This window comes from Taudactylus pleione, unplaced genomic scaffold (genome assembly GCF_031769625.1).
Source record: "Taudactylus pleione unplaced genomic scaffold, aTauple2 ptg000122l, whole genome shotgun sequence".
In the NCBI taxonomy this organism is placed as follows: domain Eukaryota; kingdom Metazoa; phylum Chordata; class Amphibia; order Anura; family Myobatrachidae; genus Taudactylus; species Taudactylus pleione.
Window position 1 is genome coordinate 8,807,728 of NW_028284524.1, and position 17,926 is coordinate 8,825,653.

Here is a 17,926-nt window from a genome sequence, read left to right on the forward strand (position 1 = left end):
ACTAATTTCTTTTCCTAGTTTACTCACGAATGGGCTGTTGCACAGTGATAACCACGCTAGTCTGCATAATGCATCCTGCGTGTTGTCACTCTGCACATGCTCAGAAAGCGAATGCATGCATTTGTGCCTATGTAGACTTGTGCAATTCTACCACATATGTCCACCTGCGTCTGGAGAGGGGGATTGGGGTTCTCACGTAGGCCCAGCACTGTAAAGACATGGTCATGCACATGTAGCTCATGCAGACCTGCAGAAACACACATATAAGCTTGTTAGGAGAAGAATCTTATAAGCTGTAAGGCTGGTGCCCATACATGCTGATGATAATGACTTGCCGTAAATGAGATGCATACGCTGCTGACCCGCACATGTACGGCTCTGCATATAGCGTTAACTATGAACATTTTGCCACTAACAATGCATCAGCCCCAAAGTCATGTAAAAGATTGGACTTAAAAATCATTCTGGCATTTTCTAATGTAATCATAATATTATTATTATTAGTAGTATTATTATTATTATTATTATTAATAATAATAATTATAATAATAATACTAATAATAATTTAGGCAGTGAGCATGAACAAATTGGATGAGAAGTAGGCAGCAGTTTAGAGGAAGTATAGCAGTAGACGTCTCCCTCCTGGCACAGCCCTAGTACGCCGCCGGTGAGAGCGAGCTCCACCACTATAGTTATTCAAACAAGTGTGGCAAGCTGACTTTAGAACATAGTGTGCTCCCCAGCCTCACTCCGCCTGCCTGCAACTCACTGCCCATTGCTGCTCCAGGCATTTCATTCAAATTTATACGTCTCTCTCTCACATGCACACACACAAACACACACTCACTCCTCTCACCCCCCTTCTCTCATGTAGTATGGGGATCCCTTTCCGTCTCTCAGATGGGGGATTGTCTTAGCACTTGTTTAAATGCTCCCTGTCTGTGCAGAGAGAGAAAGCAGCAAAGAAGAAAATATTTTCCTCCCTCTCGCAGCTGTGCTTTCCGAGATAAGCAAAGTCACTGGGAGACGAACCTTAAAGGAGAGAAGGACCGTGCAGAATTGTACAGCTCTTAGGAGCAGAAAAAAACCCTCCTGCTCTTCTTTTCCCTGTTTTTCTCACATCTGTCTTTTTTGTATTTCTTGGTTGTTCTATTTTCTGGCATTATATCTTTTGGAAAACAGAAGGGAAGAGACCAGAAGTAAGGGGACCGGAGAGGAAAGAACACAGCCCATTCTTCTGTATTTCCACATCTTCCAAGAAAAGTGCCCTGGAACAGGGGTGATTTGGGACGTGCTCAGGGGAACAGGGCAAAGGGGTTGTTCCTGTTTATAAAAACCCCTAAGCCCTGTCTCCCTAAACTTGCTTGCCAATGCCCATCGAGATAGTCTGCAAGATCAAGTTTGCAGACGAGGATGAGAGCCAGAAGGAGAAAGAGGAAGGGGAGAGGGAAAGCCTGATTGGGGATGAGGTTCCATCCACTGGCCGGGACTTAGCAGGTTTTTCCAACACCAGTACTCTACATGGATTGCGGCATATTTTCCGGACGGGTAGACTAGGCATCAAGCAAAGCCTCTGGGCTTTGGCATTTTTGGCATCCTTGCTCTTTTTTCTGTACCAGGCAGCTAAGTGTGCCTTGTATTACCTCGAACGCCCCCATGTTACTACCCTGGATGAGGAGGTGACGAGTGCGATGATCTTCCCAGCAGTCACCATATGTAACATCAACCGTTTTAGGCACTCTGCTCTCACCGATGCCGACATTTACCACTTGGCCAACCTCACTGGACTGCCTCCAAAAGACCTGGAAGGACATAGAGCCTCGGATTTAATGTACCCAGACCCTGACATGTTGGACATAGTGAACCGGACTGGGCACCAGCTGGCAGACATGTTAAAAAGCTGCAACTTCAGTGGGGGCATTTGTACTGCACACAACTTCTCAGTGGTGAGTCCCCAATTTTATGCTAATGTGTTCTCCTCTCAGCAGATTGCTGTGCACTCTGTATGTTTCTAATTATGAAAGTGTCCCATTATAATAGTGTAAATATTCAGGCAACCCCCAGTGGGAAAGTGCCTGTCACTAGGTTGTCAATCTAGAGTCGCTTATTTGTAAGGTGTCAATGTCCCAGCACTCTTAATGCTGAGATTGTACGAGTCTCCCTATGTTAAAAGTTAAAACCTGAATATTGTGCAAATTACAGAGGATGAGATCGTGACTGATGTAACTAATGCAGTCCTGGCCACACCAATATACACTTCCTGCGTAAATCTTATTACTATGTTTGCGGCATAGGTGAAGTATTGGGTCTCAGACAGGCCAGACTGGAAGGACGACTTCAGGTCCTCTTTACCTGCTCCCCAAACAAATATGTAAATCTATTTGTGGGGAAGAAGCCATATAATTTCTATGCAATGTACGTGCCAAGTTTACAGTTTCCAACAGCACATGCGAATTTCACATTGTATAGTTTTGTATATGTTATCAGGTGTGTTGAGTCAGCAGAAACCCTTTATATACAGCATTGATTACATTGTTAGGATGGCGTAAAGATAATACATTTAGAATTTTACAGCTATCTATTAGGTGTTGAAAAAAACAGTGTGTCCAGCTATTGCACTGGGAATTAGCAGGTTGCCAGACGGGCTGGTTAAGTATTAGAGAGTTCCATAACCCCTGTGGTGCAGGAGGGGTTAATTTGTCTTAGCGATGATTAAATTAGCAGAAAATAAATGCAGAGAGCTCAATAGTGGAACTGTCCACGGGGAAACAGGAAACGTTACATGTTCGAAATGTCATCAGTTCAATTTTGGCTCCGTTGAATGAGCGGTGAAGTGTTTTGTTATTACAGAAGAACAGAAATGGGTCACAGCGAAGGGAGATGGAGAAATTCTGCAAACGTGTTTATTTGATAAAATAACTCCCTAAACTGACTATGTTGATCTCTGATTCTGTTTATGCCTGCAGTACGAGCTGGTCATTAGGTAACTGTTAATCAAATGTCTGCAACATGGTTATAGCGCTAGCAATCCTGCAAGACCACTCCGAGATATTTGTACCTCTTATTCTGTAGCTGAAAAAAAATATCACTTTCCTAATGTGTTTGTGTTTTTTTTTTTTTTACAGTATATTATTATTATTTATGCAGAGAGGGTTGTTGTAAATAAGGGTTACTAGGTCCTAAATAGAAAATATTTAATTTTCAGTTATAACTGCATTCCTAAAGTACTGTGTATTATTCAGGTCATTAGCTAGATAGCGTTATTGCACATGATCTGACAATATTGACAAAAGGGAATTAGAAAAACAATGACTGTATACTTGATAAATGCTCTATGAATCAGACTTGATATTAATCAGTACCATTGTTCAGCTTACAAAGCTAATGAAATAGAACCCAGCTGATATTAAGTAACAAGGTAATGTAACTTGAATGTAATAGTTTTGTCTGCAAGGTGCTGTAATACTAGATAAAATGTTTCTCGTCAACATATGTCCTAAAATACCATTCCTGGTTAATACTTCAATAAGTACGCAAGAGTAAAAGATGAACTGTCCACCAAGTGGCGCTGTAGCATGCCACAGGATCCCCTACTGGTACAGTGGAGTAGCACAAGTACTGTATATTATTTTTAGAAACGGAAGTGATCAAAGTATGGTGATAAGCTCCCCAAAAGTTATATAAATTAAGCTTGTAGTCTGTTCCATCTAGAACAGTGAAGGTTAACATGCAGCCCATTCGCTGGTACCCACTGCACCCAGCTCAAAGCTACCCTTTCAATTTTTCTCCACTTTATTTCACGAACTAGAGTAGGGAGTAACTGGCTTCTCCTTTGAACAATGCAGTTGGCCAGTCATCCCCATACAAAACATACTTGCAGCTCAGAATACTTTTAAATAGTTGACTGTGTTGATGATTTACAGTATATGAAAACCGTCATCACATAATAGTGTAAATATTTTCACAGCCTTACAATAGCTTAATCATCATTTCACACTCAGATTCTGAGTTGCACGGTTCCGTGACTGCTTTAGCGTCTTTTTCCATAGTTGCGTCTGCGACATTTTGCTAATGCTAGCATCAGCCGTGCATTTATATGTGCTAGTACTGAGACGCCCACTTGAAGCTTCTCTGGATTCTGTAATACTGATTAGTGTGTCTTTAGACCCACCATTGGTCTCACCATCAAAACTTGCACCAGCCCTATTGTCGGTGCAGATTTTCCATCTTAAAATGGCCTCCAAAGTGAACGATTAAGCGTCTGCTAACGCAACCACTTCAGCAACACTGCCATGACACTTCCATAAGACGTACCATTTTCATGCATCTGAATAGCCACCTCCCAGGCAACACCCAGGAACACCCAACATATATCCAGTACATTTCTGATACTGTGCACCTCAATCACAACTGCGTGTAGGGCATGTGCCGTAGCAAAGAATCGCTGAACTCCGTGAACTTGGGAATTGCAAGCGACTCAGAATCAGCCTCTGAAATTGCCTGTGTTGTCATGATAATTTAACCTTGTGTGATGCAATTGCAGTGTACATGGAATACAAAATGTACTGCTTTTATAGCCTAATTTATAGCCTAATTTAGGGCCTGATTCAGAGTTATACACTATGGCGATGTATTCGCAGTTGAGCGATTAGCGTCCGTCTGTGCATGCGTCTGAGTCTCACTGCACATGCGTCAAGGTACATTACCGTAGTTGCTCGCAGTAACTATTCGTAGTGTGATTGACAGTCATGGTATGTTTGGGGGAGGTAGCAGAGACTGTCTGCAAGGAACGCAGGCTTCCTACTCGGTGACTGCAAGCCCATACGCAAGGATTGTGGTTCTGGCGTCTCAATTCCCATGTCCATCCTACGGGACCATAGACTCACTCAGGACTACAACATTGAATGATCTGCCACCAATACTGTATCTTTGTACTCAGATGCTGCAACATTTTACGCAGGTGCTTGGAATTGCAAAGCCACATGTGGCCATCTCAACACATCTCCCGATGACTGCAGCATTTTAATACGCATCAACAGTGGTATTAGCTTACAACTCTGAATCAGCCCCTTAGTTGTGAAATCAGTGAGGAATATAAGGGCACTGTAAGAATGTCTGTATTCATGTTTATATGTTTTCTAAATTGAAATACATTGATTTTCATGTGCTGTACTGAAAGTACCTACTGTATGTCTGTAAGCTCCTGATAGCAGGGCCCTAAAACCTTCTCCCTACTCTATCCCTGTTTCCATTGCACTTCCAGTTGCAGCAAATCTGATCGTTTATGTCCAGCCTTCCCATGGCACTGGGCCTTTGGGTACCACTGTTTATAACTGTCCCTCACTTTGTTATTTAACCTTTTCATTTTTTTCTCATTACTGTCTGTATGTACATATTCATATTACACTTTTTATGTTTCATTGTAATTTTTTCATGTACCACACTATGGACACTTGGTAAATAAAATATAATAATGATAACTGATCCAAAGTAGAATTAAACTGTGGAATACAACTCAGTAATTGCTGTGCACCATACCCACCCCTTATTGCTACTTAAGCACATCCTGAGCCCCACAGCTAATCAAATAATGAAATGTTTATTCCTGGAGACAGGGTTTTTCTCAACTATCCATGTTATAATACAGAAGTGGTTCTAATATAAGTTTAAACTCCTGTAAGTTTGTAACTGTGTAAACAGCAGTGGCGGAACTAGCAAGTGGTAAAGAAAAACAAAGCACCTTGCTGCAATGAGTCTCCACAGCAACATGTGCCCCAATGCCCTCAGTGTCCCCCTGACATGCCTCCTCCACAGCAGTGTTTCCCACAAGCTCACTGTGTGCCCCAAATGCCCTCAGCGTCTCTGTCACAAGCCCCCTCCCACCCCTCAGCAACATGCCCCCCTGTGTGTCCAAAATTCTCCCACCGTTTCCTTGAAATGCATCCACCACAGCAATGTGTTCCCCACATGCCCCGTCTGTGTCCCAAATACCCCTCCTGCGTGCCCCACATACATCCTGCGTCTTCCTGCCATGCCCCCCCCCCGTCAGCTTGTTCCCCATATACTGTATTCCTGTAAGCTTTTCACCATAGTATCTTTCACTGTGGTGCAATCAGTCTGAGCCTGTGAAACTGTACTGTACAGCAGGACTTGGGGTCCAGCACTATTGATCAGCGGCAGCTTCAATACTGTGTTCCCTATGAGGTAACGCACCCCGAGCTCAGACAGCTCTCAAGCGGCCTTGGGTGAGAGGAGGGTAGGGGTCCCCTCCTCTCCTCCGGCTGGACCTCCTTCGTTACGATTTACAGTGCCTGACTGGCCGACGTACTACAATGAGTCACTCAACCTTATTATTAGTACTGCTAATGTGGCCGACTTTGGGCCCTTTCAATGTCGCAGGCCTTGATGCAATACACTGGCTGCACCACTGGTAGTTCGGCCCCTGGTAGTCAGTAACTGCTGATGTTACTGTCTACAATTGGTGAGTTCTGATGTCATCAGTTCAGTGTTCATTAGGAAAAGTTGGATGTCGTCCCAGTTTTCCAGGAGGGACGAGGCCAGTGTCTGCGTCGACGGCCACAGATTCCTGGCCTTTTACGTGACCTGCACCCTGTCAGGCTGTGGGAAGCTTCAGCTCCTGCAGCTTGACCAAAAGAGCAGCCATCACGACCATCAGTCACGATGGTGATCCCAGCCTGAGTTGCAGTCCTGGGATCGCAAATGCAGCAAGGAGATGTCTCACAGATATTTCTGCATTTGCATCGGAGATGGACGGAATTGCACAGCCGCTTGTGTGCGGCTCTGTAAACCCGGCCATCTCTGAATCACGCCCATAATTCATTATTTGCATATTTTTGTTTCTAAATAAAAACTGAAAAATGCCGCTTACATAATTATTCAACCTCTGTGCAGGCTAGTACTTGCTAGATCCACCTTTTGCTGGAATAACATTTTTAAGTCTGTTGGGGTAACTTTCTGCCTGTTTTTCTCACTGTTTGGCAGTGATATTTGCCCATTTTTCCATGGTGATTTGCTTCAGATTGATCAAGTTGGTTTGATGATGTTTGTGGACTGTAAATTTCAAATAATGCCACAGAGTATTAAGGTGCCTACACTTTAGACGATATTTTACTAGTGTTCACTTAGAAGAGAAGGGGCACTTTGCCCGGAAAGGGGGCGTGACCAAGGAAAAGGGGGGCGTGTTTTTATGACGCGTCCCCTTTTCATCACTCTTGGGAGCGTGCTCAGCACTTACGGACATACCAGGCATGCCGGGCAGCCCCCAAGCGCTGTAGTCACTGTGAATGGATGCCGGACGTATGCGCTCGGCATCCATTCACCGGTGGTGACCGCTGCATAGCCGTTTTTCACACCCGCGGGACACTGTGACCCGCGGGAGTGGACAGAACCCACAGGCTGTTTCAGCGGGACGCCGCACTGGACGGCAGGGTGCTTTCTGCCCTTCAGAAATAGGGCAGGGTGCTGCGCCCCGCTGAAACAGCCTAGCGGGAACACTATTTTACATGATTCGCCTGATTTCGACGCATTGGAACGACAAATCGTGTAAAATATGTCCTAAGCGTGAGTGTCCACCTACGATCACGATGCTGATGCGCGTGCCCGCTGGTCGTACATCGCATCTTCAGATCTTGCCTACAGCAGGCAAGATTTTCCAATCTCATATACGATTTTGTGCATGATAGACCTTAAGTTAGATTGGACACTTTTTAGCATCATACTGTGTCCTGGAGTGTCGGAGAGCATGCCGGGGAGAGTTCAAGGGAAAAAGCTCACGATATCGCATCCTGAGCACATCGTCTAGTGTGTAGCATACTTGCCTACTTTTGAAAAAGCATTTCAGGGAGATTGTGAGAGCAGCACCTATGAGCGCGGCGGTAAAGTGGACATGTACTTTCTACATCTGAGAGGCGTGTCATAAAACTGACTTACATCCAGATGTAAATAAGCCCCAAAGTAGTTAGTAAGATCTATCTGTTGATGAAAACACACATACATTTTAGAAAATGTATGTAGCCATAGGGTTCATTGTGCCCTATAACCAATGCAGGGAAATTATACTAATCATCCCATTTGAATGTACATATCTCTGTTTTTTTTTATATAACAGCTACATAATGGGGGTAAGATGCAATCAGGGAGAATGCTGGACTCTTCAGGGAGACAGGGAGATTGCTGCTATTTCAGGGAGTCCCTGACAATGAGGGAGAGTTGGCAAGTATGGTGTATAGCACCTATAATTAGATTGAGATCTGGACTTTGACTTGGCCATTATAGAACAGTCACCTTTCTGTTGTTCAGTGGCACCAGTGTTGCTTTGGCCTTGTGCTGGTAGGTATTTGACTCCGAGACTCTCACCTCCACGCGGGGCGCCGCCAGGGTGCACACCCCCACCCACAACACCTGCTTCCCCACCATCACCCTCCCACCACCTGAGACTCCATAAGACTGCCGACCAAAGGTCCAGCAGGGGTAATGTGCCGGTCTATTGAACTGCACGGAAAGGAGCCCCCTGAAAGAGTCCACCCACCTCCCAAGTCTCTCCCACTCCCACCACCACACTATCCCCTTGTGCCTGGTACTGTACAGGAGCAGCACTGTGACTACTCCAATAAATTATTTGGCCCCACATTTCTGTCTGTCTCTTCCTTTCATATCTCACCTCATCCCCCCCACCACATCACAACCAGCCCGCCAGCAACCACAAACATATTCCGCCACATCCACAAACCACCACACCCACAGAGAGAGCGCACCTTCCCCCCCCCCTTCCATACCAAGCCACTACACAGGACCCGGTACTCCTGTTAGAAGAAAGGTGCAGCACCCCAAAACCCCCATACTACACACGTTTCATACTCCTAGACCACGCCCCGTCTGCTCATACAGTAGAGCGCAGTCCGACTCAACCATTATCACTTCGTGTATACTACATAGAATCATGGCTTGGTCCAGACCAGACACTACTAAACAATGGGTTTGAATTGAGAATCAAGCGTCAAAGACGCCTTTATCAATAGTTCCTTGGCTCCCCACCCTCCCTAATATCTCTCACCCTACAATTGGCCCCACCTTAAGCTCCTGGAGAAAATTATGGAAATCCCCTTCGATTTCTTCACCTAACTCCTCCCTTATGTCATTCCTTTTTAATAAACAATTTCTCCCAGGTATAGATGTCAAGTCTTTCCGCCCCTGGTTTGAAGTGGGACTTTTTAGGGTTGGACAGCGGATGAGTGGCGGTAGCATTATGCCCTTTGTTGAGGTATGTGAGAAATGGAATCTACTCTCACGGGAATATTGGCACTATCTTCAGTTGCATCTTTACCTGCAATCTCTCAGGCCCCCTAAAACTTTGAGTCCGCCTTATACTCCCTTCGAACAAATATGTACTAGCTCTACCCCCCCGACACATACTGTCTCACTGATTTATAACTTTTTGTCAGCAGACAACAGTACCTCTCTTCCTAATTTCACTAAGGTATGGGTCCGGGAACTTGGACTTGGCCTAACTGAAGATGAGTGGGGGAAAGTTTTTAGATTGGTACATGCTTGCTCTTCTAGCGTTGGCTTTAGGGAGACCCAATATAAATTGCTTTCTCATAGGTGCCCAGATACCCTCTCTAAGATGGGGATCGATGTCCCAAACATATGCTGGTGCAGCTCTGGGGCTCCAGGCAACTCATTCCACATTTGGTGACAATGCCCTGTTCTTCAGCCTTTCTGGAACAATGTTCTCAGCCTTTCTGCTAAAATTCTAGGTGATCCAGTCCCTACTACCCCAACGTTTTGGCTGTTTCGTTTATCACCAAGACCCCTCTCTACATATAAGAAAACCTTGTTATACCATTTGAACAATGCTGCCAAAGCAGTTATTCCGGTTAAGTGGTGCTCCTCCTCCCCTCCAATGGTTATGGAATGGTTCTTCAATAATTACTTCTTTCTAGCCACCCTCCCATACAGGCCAGTTGTGTGCAGAGCATGACTGTTGCACCTTCACTCCAGTCTCAGCCACTGAACTTTGTAGCTCCATCAAAGTGATAGTTGGTCTCTCTGTGGCTTTTCTCACAAGTCTCTTTCTGGCTCTGACTGAGTTTTGAGGGACAGCCTTGTCTAGGAAGTCCCTGGGTGTTACAATGCAGCTTCCATTTTCACAAAATTGATTCAGCAGTGCTCACTGATATATCCAAGCACTTGGATATCATTTTGTAACCTTTTCCTATCTCATGCATGTCGGTATCTTTATATTTGATTTTCTATGAATGCTCTTTGGTCTTCATTTGCACAACTTTCTTTGGATTCACAGTTTGATCAATGTTATTTGAATTAGGGGGTCTTTTATCCATAAAAGCTGACCCTTTTAATGATTCTCATGTAGCAGTTAACTGGAAGCCAATTGCTAGGGAAATATATTTCATCTGTGCAAACTTGGAGCTTCTAAAGCACCGAGATAGAATACTTATTGTATGCAAGTATAATTTTCAGATATTATTATTATTATTACTATTATATTTTTTCAAATCTACAGACAATGAATTAATTATAAGTTTGAAAATTTACTTTAGGAGCCTACTGGTTTGCAAAAATATAATGTCTGTTACAATCTGTGTAAGTGTCATTTGTAATACAGACAAATCTGTTGACTTTTTGGGGGGTCCACTACTTATGGATATGCCACAGACTGTTATTCTGAGCATTGCTTGTCTTATTAATATTTCCTGTACTGTGGGATGCAGTGATTATTTTACGCACAACACGTTTCTATGATGTGTAGCTGTAGCGGACTAGACTAGAAGAGCAGATGGGAAACTGATACAGTTGGCTTCAAATGTAGAATTATTTGCATTTTGCATTTGAGATCTATTCATAGACTTATCAAAAACTACAAATATCAGCGGGAATGCAGCCTGAAATCATCTCCTTCAAGATACGGATGTACCCAAGAGAGGTTCCAGCCAATCTGATGCCTGAGGTGTGGACTGACATGGCAACCCCTTTCGTCCCTTATGCAAACCGTAGCCATTAAACTTTCTGCATTTTACAAGCAAATATAATACTTTATATTGTACCATTATCATATCTATTAATCACCACTAATTTAATCTTCTGCATAAAGAAAACTGACATTTTTAAATCAATTACCCTTATTTTGCTGTCCTAGAAATCTGTTTGTCTGTCTGTCTGTCTGTCTGAGACAGCTGCCTCAAGTCGCCTATTATAGGCATGCTTCTATTTGAATGGACTACCAAAACATCTGCTATCTAATCAACTGACTGTTAGACATGAGAATGCAGCCAATCATTTCACGGAACTTGTGACATCACAGGTAAAAAGTGCCTTACGGATCAAATGATAGGTGGGACAGTCCACAAAAAAAATGCTTATGGGCCTTCTCCCATTGAATTAAAATATAAATTGCATTCAACATCAGTTTAAATCAGGGATATGTCTTACATTTTACAGTTACTAGGGTTGCCGCCAGAATTTGTGAGGCTTAGTATACATGAAACAAAGACCCCCCACACTTTTGTCCCTCCCCCTTCCCCATCCCCTTGCCATTTTGCCTCTACCCTTCCCCCCCCCTTTTTTGTCTCCCCTCCACCTCCCCTGTCAGAATATGCAATGGCCGGCTATTCACAGTACAGTATAAAAAAAATATACACTCTCTGTCACCAGGGGGCGTTGAGGAGAATGTGTATTAGGGTGTATGCACATTCCTACGATTCCTAAAATCGATCAAGGAAGTTATCTTCTGTGCGATCGCATGGTCACCGCTCGGTGGTGCTGAGCGTCTTTTTGTGCAACTTTTCATATGCGCAAGGTGATACAAATAGGACACTGAAGCAGCTTCTGCTAATTAAAATGATGTGCAGCGTGCCTATAATCTTCTTGTAACTGCGGGTGTATCTGCATGCGAAATGCTATATTACAGTGTCACAGCCGCTAACACCATGACATAACATTTTGCATGCAGATATACCTGTAGTCGCACACAGAATATAGGGTGGCGCATATCGTTTTAAGCAGCAGAAGCTGCTTCTATTTCCTATTCGCATTGCTTTGCGAGTAAGACGCATTTGAAGGTGAAAATAAGCACTACCGAGTTATGTGTAAAGCGACTTGTAGCGCACAGAGGTAAGATGTATGTGGACACATCTGTATATCAAGTTGCTGACATTTATTTGGATTTCTTATCTGTCCATTACATTTGAATAACTGCATGAAATAAGATTTTCTTTCGATTAAATTGACACTTGCATTTATTAATGATCCAATTATATTGCTACTAGTACATATGTACCCTATAGTTTGGTGCTATATATATGCATTTGTATGCCAGAAGTAGAGGGGCTGCTGAGTGTTGAGTTGAATGTATCTTGACATACACTTAAGTCTGCACATTTTTGCTACATCATTTTTATTTGTATGTTTGGGACGGAATATGTGTCAAACTATGAGGCCCCATGTGCAGTCTAACCATGGTTAAAAAACCTCTAGTAAAGGCTTCTATAGTAAATATAAATGATAAAAAGTGGGGTATTTCTGGGAAAATCACACAAGATAGGCACATCATATTGTTACTGTTCTCAGATTCTCATGGTAAAAGGACTGGACTTGTGATTGTTATTTGATTTTCATTTTTACAATAATAACTATCTAATGGTGCATACACACGATCAGATTTTTCCTTCAGATATGAACGATAACGATTTAAAAATCGTTCAGTCGTTCATATCTGAAGGAAAATCGTTCATATCTGACATGCCTGAACGATGGACGATCAACGATGCGCGTTCCCGTTTGTCAGATAACGATATCTGACATCTGATGGGTTTGCAGTCAGACTTGGACGATTCCATTCATTTTAATGCAGTCAAAAATCGTTCAATCGTTCAAATCGTTCAAAACTTTGGTAAAATCGTTCAAATCGTTCAATCGTTCAGTCGTTCATCTGACAAATCTGACAAGTCTGACAAATCTGACCGTGTGTACACTCCATTAGTGTTTAAAAGAAGGGCACAACTCTTGGCAGACAGGACCAAGATCTTTAGATCCCAGCGATGAAGGGTTATACAAGCCTCGCAGGGAAACAGGTCAAAGAAAAACTCTCTGCAATGATTTTTTCCTGCTGCCAAAGGATAACAAAAATACAGAATTATATCCAACAACCAGAACAAGAGAAGTGGGACTGAGCAGTTGTCGGTACATGAGAAATAAAAAAAAGAACACCATAATATTACACTGCAAAATAGTTTATTTGCACTCAGTATAGAGAAGTAGTTCTGTGCACTAGACAACTTACTAACAGATAATGAGCATCACTCCTAGCCTATGGAGCACAAGGAATAGCGCTGAGCAGCTCTACATTTGTACAGCATAAACACAGTTACATCTTGCAAGAACAAGAGATGCTATGTTGGCTGCTTCTTGCGCATAAAGAATAAGTACTGAGAATTGCACCTACAGTATTATAAGATAAGAGGGGTAGCACTGTGCTGCTGCTGGCCATGCTATAATGCTGGCCATACACCTGCATGATTTCAGGCTGATTTCCCGATTTTCAACGAGCCTTGCGATGAATCGTGTTGAAATTGCGTATTTTTGGAGTAGGATCCGATCCGATGCGCGCTCCCGGAGCTCCTAAAACAGATCGTATGATCAGATGTGCAGCCCATATTATCCATCGTATTGTTTGCATATCGTACCGTGTATTTTGCGCATACGATGCATCGTGCGTCCATTCATGTGATTTCAATTACTTTTCCCTGATGAGCGCGTGAGGCACGCGATCGATCGTATGACACATCGTGTGCAATGAAAGACAACAAATCATGCTGCCGGGACTGCCAGGGAGCTCCGGGGAATCGTATGTGAATCTTATCTTAAGCTGGTCGTGCAGGTGTATGGCCAGCTTTAGAATTACAGTACATTGGGCCTGATTCAGATCCGGATGCTTGCATCGCAATAGCAAAAATATGCTAATGTCTCCAAAGCTTACACGAGCATAGGGACACCCACTGCTGCCTTCTCATATCCGTCCGACGACGTGCAACAGCATAACCATCAGGAACATTGACTCAGATCTGGCAGCCACACAGCTTCTGAGTAAGTCTGACCTGTTTCAAACACTGCGGCTCTCATGACACGCTGAGAGCTTTCATGTTGTGAATGAGATCGCAATAGCTAATTTATGCACGTCCATGAAAAGGAGTTTAAACGGTCCTGACACGCCTGTGTTTGCCTAGCCACCCTCGCTCCTCCATTACCTCCACCAAAGACTGACTACCTGTCACTCTATGCGAGTGTAGTCGCAAATAAATCGCAGCACGTGCACAGTGTGCTTACTCACATGCGTAATGGCTAACAATCGCTAAATCTGTATAAACATCAGCATATGCGTCCGGAGCTGAATCAGGCCCTTTGTCTGTTTAGTTAATAGCACATCAAATGTAACAGCCGCTTTACGCAAACGCTCTTCTCTATATAAACCCATCCTATTATATTATACTAGAGATGTGCACTGACCCCTGTGTTTTGGTTTTGGATCTGGATTCATATTCGTATTTTGGTTTTGCAAAACCACTATCACGTGTTTTGGTTTTGGATCTGGGTTTTTAAGAAAAAAAAATGTATACGTTTTTATAAACAGCTAAAATAATATAGTTTTTGCAATCCAAAACCCGAAATTTGGATTTAAATCTGAAATCAGAACCGCAACTCAAATCTGTCCTGATTCACAAACTTTGGGTGGATTAGGATTTCTGGAGAGCCAAACCGCACACCTCTATATTATACACAGAAGATATGTCAGTCCACTTTCCTATACGACAGCAAATGTGGAAAATGCAACTAACCCCCCATAAGGACTGATTATCCCTATTTCATTTGTATATTCCTCTCCGTGACGTGCAAATGAAAAGCAACAGAGAATACATACAAAGCTTCCAGGAAAACAAGCAAAAATAAACCTGTTGGGATGAGGGAGCTGTAAGATAGATAAAAACGACAATATGCTAAAGACGCAGCTCATTGTTCCATGTCCTCCAGTGGCACTGAACATGTTAACCCAGTGCCTAGCGTAATGATTATAGGTATCAGCAGAACTTGCTGACCCATGGCTATCCTCCTGGGTTTATCCCGCACAAAATCAGCCCAGGGATATTAACTCTGTTGTTCCCCTGGCGTTACACTCGGCTGGTGCCAGAGCTCGTCTCGCAGAGAGAAGTGCAGATTTCAGCAGCGTCCGCTCCAGCGAATAGCTCACTCTCCGCACAGACCCCGGGGAGCTGCGAGAGGGGAATTTCTTTTCTCTGAGTATATTTTCTTTAATTTCCTCCGTTTTTTGTTATTTCCCCGTTAGCTCCAGATGGACTATTCTCTTTCAACTCTGCACTCCTGTTTGCAGAACAGATCTACCATCAAACAGTTTAATATTGTTTATTTAAAAGTGTGTTTTCTGTAAAAACGGAATAATTTATAATAGAGTGCTAGTTCTTACTTTCGGTGTCCTTTATTATATTAGGCAGTGAGGTGCAAACTTACAATGCTCTAATTGCACTCAAGACAGTTTCAGGTTTATTTAATAAAGCAACGGAGAAGCTAAGTGCAAGCATGGTATTATTAATTCTGAGCAGCGGCACACATTTAGGAGCTGCATACTGCACGTTTGTTCAATATCCTCAGCACTTCTACATAGAACTGAAGGGGCTATTTATCAAGTGTTTGTTTTCAGAAACGTATGTAGAAATTGCATTTTCTAGTTGTTACTATGTACTAATAGCCTAATGCAGGCTATTGCTATTGTTGCTTTGTACTAATAGCCTAATGCAGTCACTGAAATCTCCTACAGAGGGCTAATTAGAGCTGCAGATGGCAACCCCATTATTATCAATGGGGACTATGGTCTGACCCCTATGTACCAAACTGTGAAAACCTTTGCTTTCAGAGTTTGGCCCTGTTAGTTTATGCCATACTCGGATAATGTAAACCACTTTAAGCCTATGGAGGTGTAATAGCAGGAGAACCATCTTCTATATGCACAGTGTCAGATGCCCCTGGAGGAGTGTGAAAGACTCCTCCAAAATGCCAGGAAGTAACTCTCAGGAACAGCGGTTATTGCTACTGCTGTCCCTGCGGGTTTTGTTTAGTACATAGTAAGGATATTTTCATTCAAAATGAAAATAATCGCCGCAGCACGGATTGTTAATAAACACAGAAGTGCTGAAATTATTATTATATAGGCCACTGTAACTTAGTATGACGTTTTCAGTGCTTCTTTTTTTAATTGTCTATAATATTAATCACATCACTCTTGGTTACTTTATTTATTTTTTCTTCAAAAATGCTATTTACAACCTGAAGACATCTTTCCGTTATTTCCTATTACCATCTCAGAAATTAAGGAGCTTTTGTGCACGTATTGCATTTTTACACAGCCTTGTCACAGCAATCATTTGTAACAAAATGGGAATTACTAAAAAAATGCATTAAAAAATTGTGTACTTCTTCACATATGCAGAGCAGTACACATCTCTACATGCTTACACCTCTGCACTGGCAGCATACGCACAAGTCATCAGCATCCATTTGTAGATGCCCTCAAACAGGTGCAAAAGATTTGCCTTCTAGCAGGCTGGCATATACAGTATGTGCATAACCATTGGCCTGCATGAGCCTCATTTGCCTAAACTACTGTTTAATACTTGGGCAGTCCGCTCTGCAAAATTTTCCTGCTGCCCAGCACTGTGATGTGGCGGAAAGTCGCACTGCACTGAGGTTTCATAAGAAATGTCAGTGCAGCGTTGACTTATTGATCGCGTTACAGTGCAACTCATTGCTCAGAGCCGGATGGAGGATGCTGACCACCCCCTCTAGCTCGACCCCCGACCCACCTTATAGGAGCTGCCACCACAGGAAGAAGGATGACAACCGGAATCCCAAAGGTAAGTAGCTGGGTTAGGGGGTGGTTTAGCTTTAGGGTTAGGCACTAGGGGGAGGGTTAGGGTTAGGCACTAAGGGGGGAGGGTTCGGTTTAGGGCGCGGTGAGGGGGAGGTTAGGTTTAGGCACTGGGGGGGGTTAGGGTAGGGAGAGGGTTAGGATACCGACCGACAGGTGTTGGTATCCTAACCCTGTCGGCTGCTGGCATCGGGAGTCTGACCGCGCTGGCATCCCATACCCATCCCGGAGGGTGCACGATGGGCAGCTGCTTACTTGTGGTAGGTTTTGGTCCGTACCTGGTCTGCGTTAACCAGCCCCCCCCCCCATATCCCCTAAACTGCCTCATAATAGTGCCCAGCAAAAAATAAATTCTGTGGAGAACACTGAAACTATTACTGAAGTTGGACTATATGAGAAATTCAAATAATGATTGCATATTATACAAGGTGCAGCCCAGGGGTCTACCAAGATTTGTTCACTGAATATAGTTATAATGTCACAAATATTAACTTCTCAAAGAACAAGTTTATCTTCTATGCATTCTAAAAACTAATCTTTAAGAAAAAGATTTACAGGGGAAAGGGGAATGTTTGCCCTTGTCAGTGTTTATGAATACTGACCTACTCTATAGAACAGTTTCTATTATATGGTACATAAGATAAAACATTTACTATCTGTTCTTATTCTATGAGCTTGGTATGTTAATATTTATGATATTATTACCATATTCAGTGAGCGAGTCATGGTAGACATTGGTGTACGCTGAGGTCCCCCTGGACTGCACCAGATATAATATACATGCACCCGCCCAGCAGCAGGATGTCTCTGCAAATTCTATTTAGTGTAGTATATAATTACCTGTTAATGCATGCTACATATAACTTTCTGTATAACTTGCTTGTAAACTCACGAATAGAGATTATTATTGATGGATAGCCTTCTGGAATAGCTGTAGAAGTTTGACCTATCATA

At 43.1% G+C, this 17,926-nt stretch overlaps 1 protein-coding gene across 1 annotated transcript in view; it reads left to right on the forward strand.

The window, feature by feature from the left end:
* Positions 1 to 1,033: 1,033 nt before the first annotated feature.
* The window catches only part of ASIC4 (acid sensing ion channel subunit family member 4), a 505,378-nt gene continuing 488,485 nt past the window's right edge, over positions 1,034 to 17,926 (forward strand). The window contains exon 1 of the mRNA XM_088472332.1: positions 1,034 to 1,946. Coding sequence (XP_088328458.1) covers positions 1,371 to 1,946 — 576 coding nt within the window. The 5' untranslated portion in view covers positions 1,034 to 1,370. The remainder of the gene's footprint in view (positions 1,947 to 17,926) is intronic.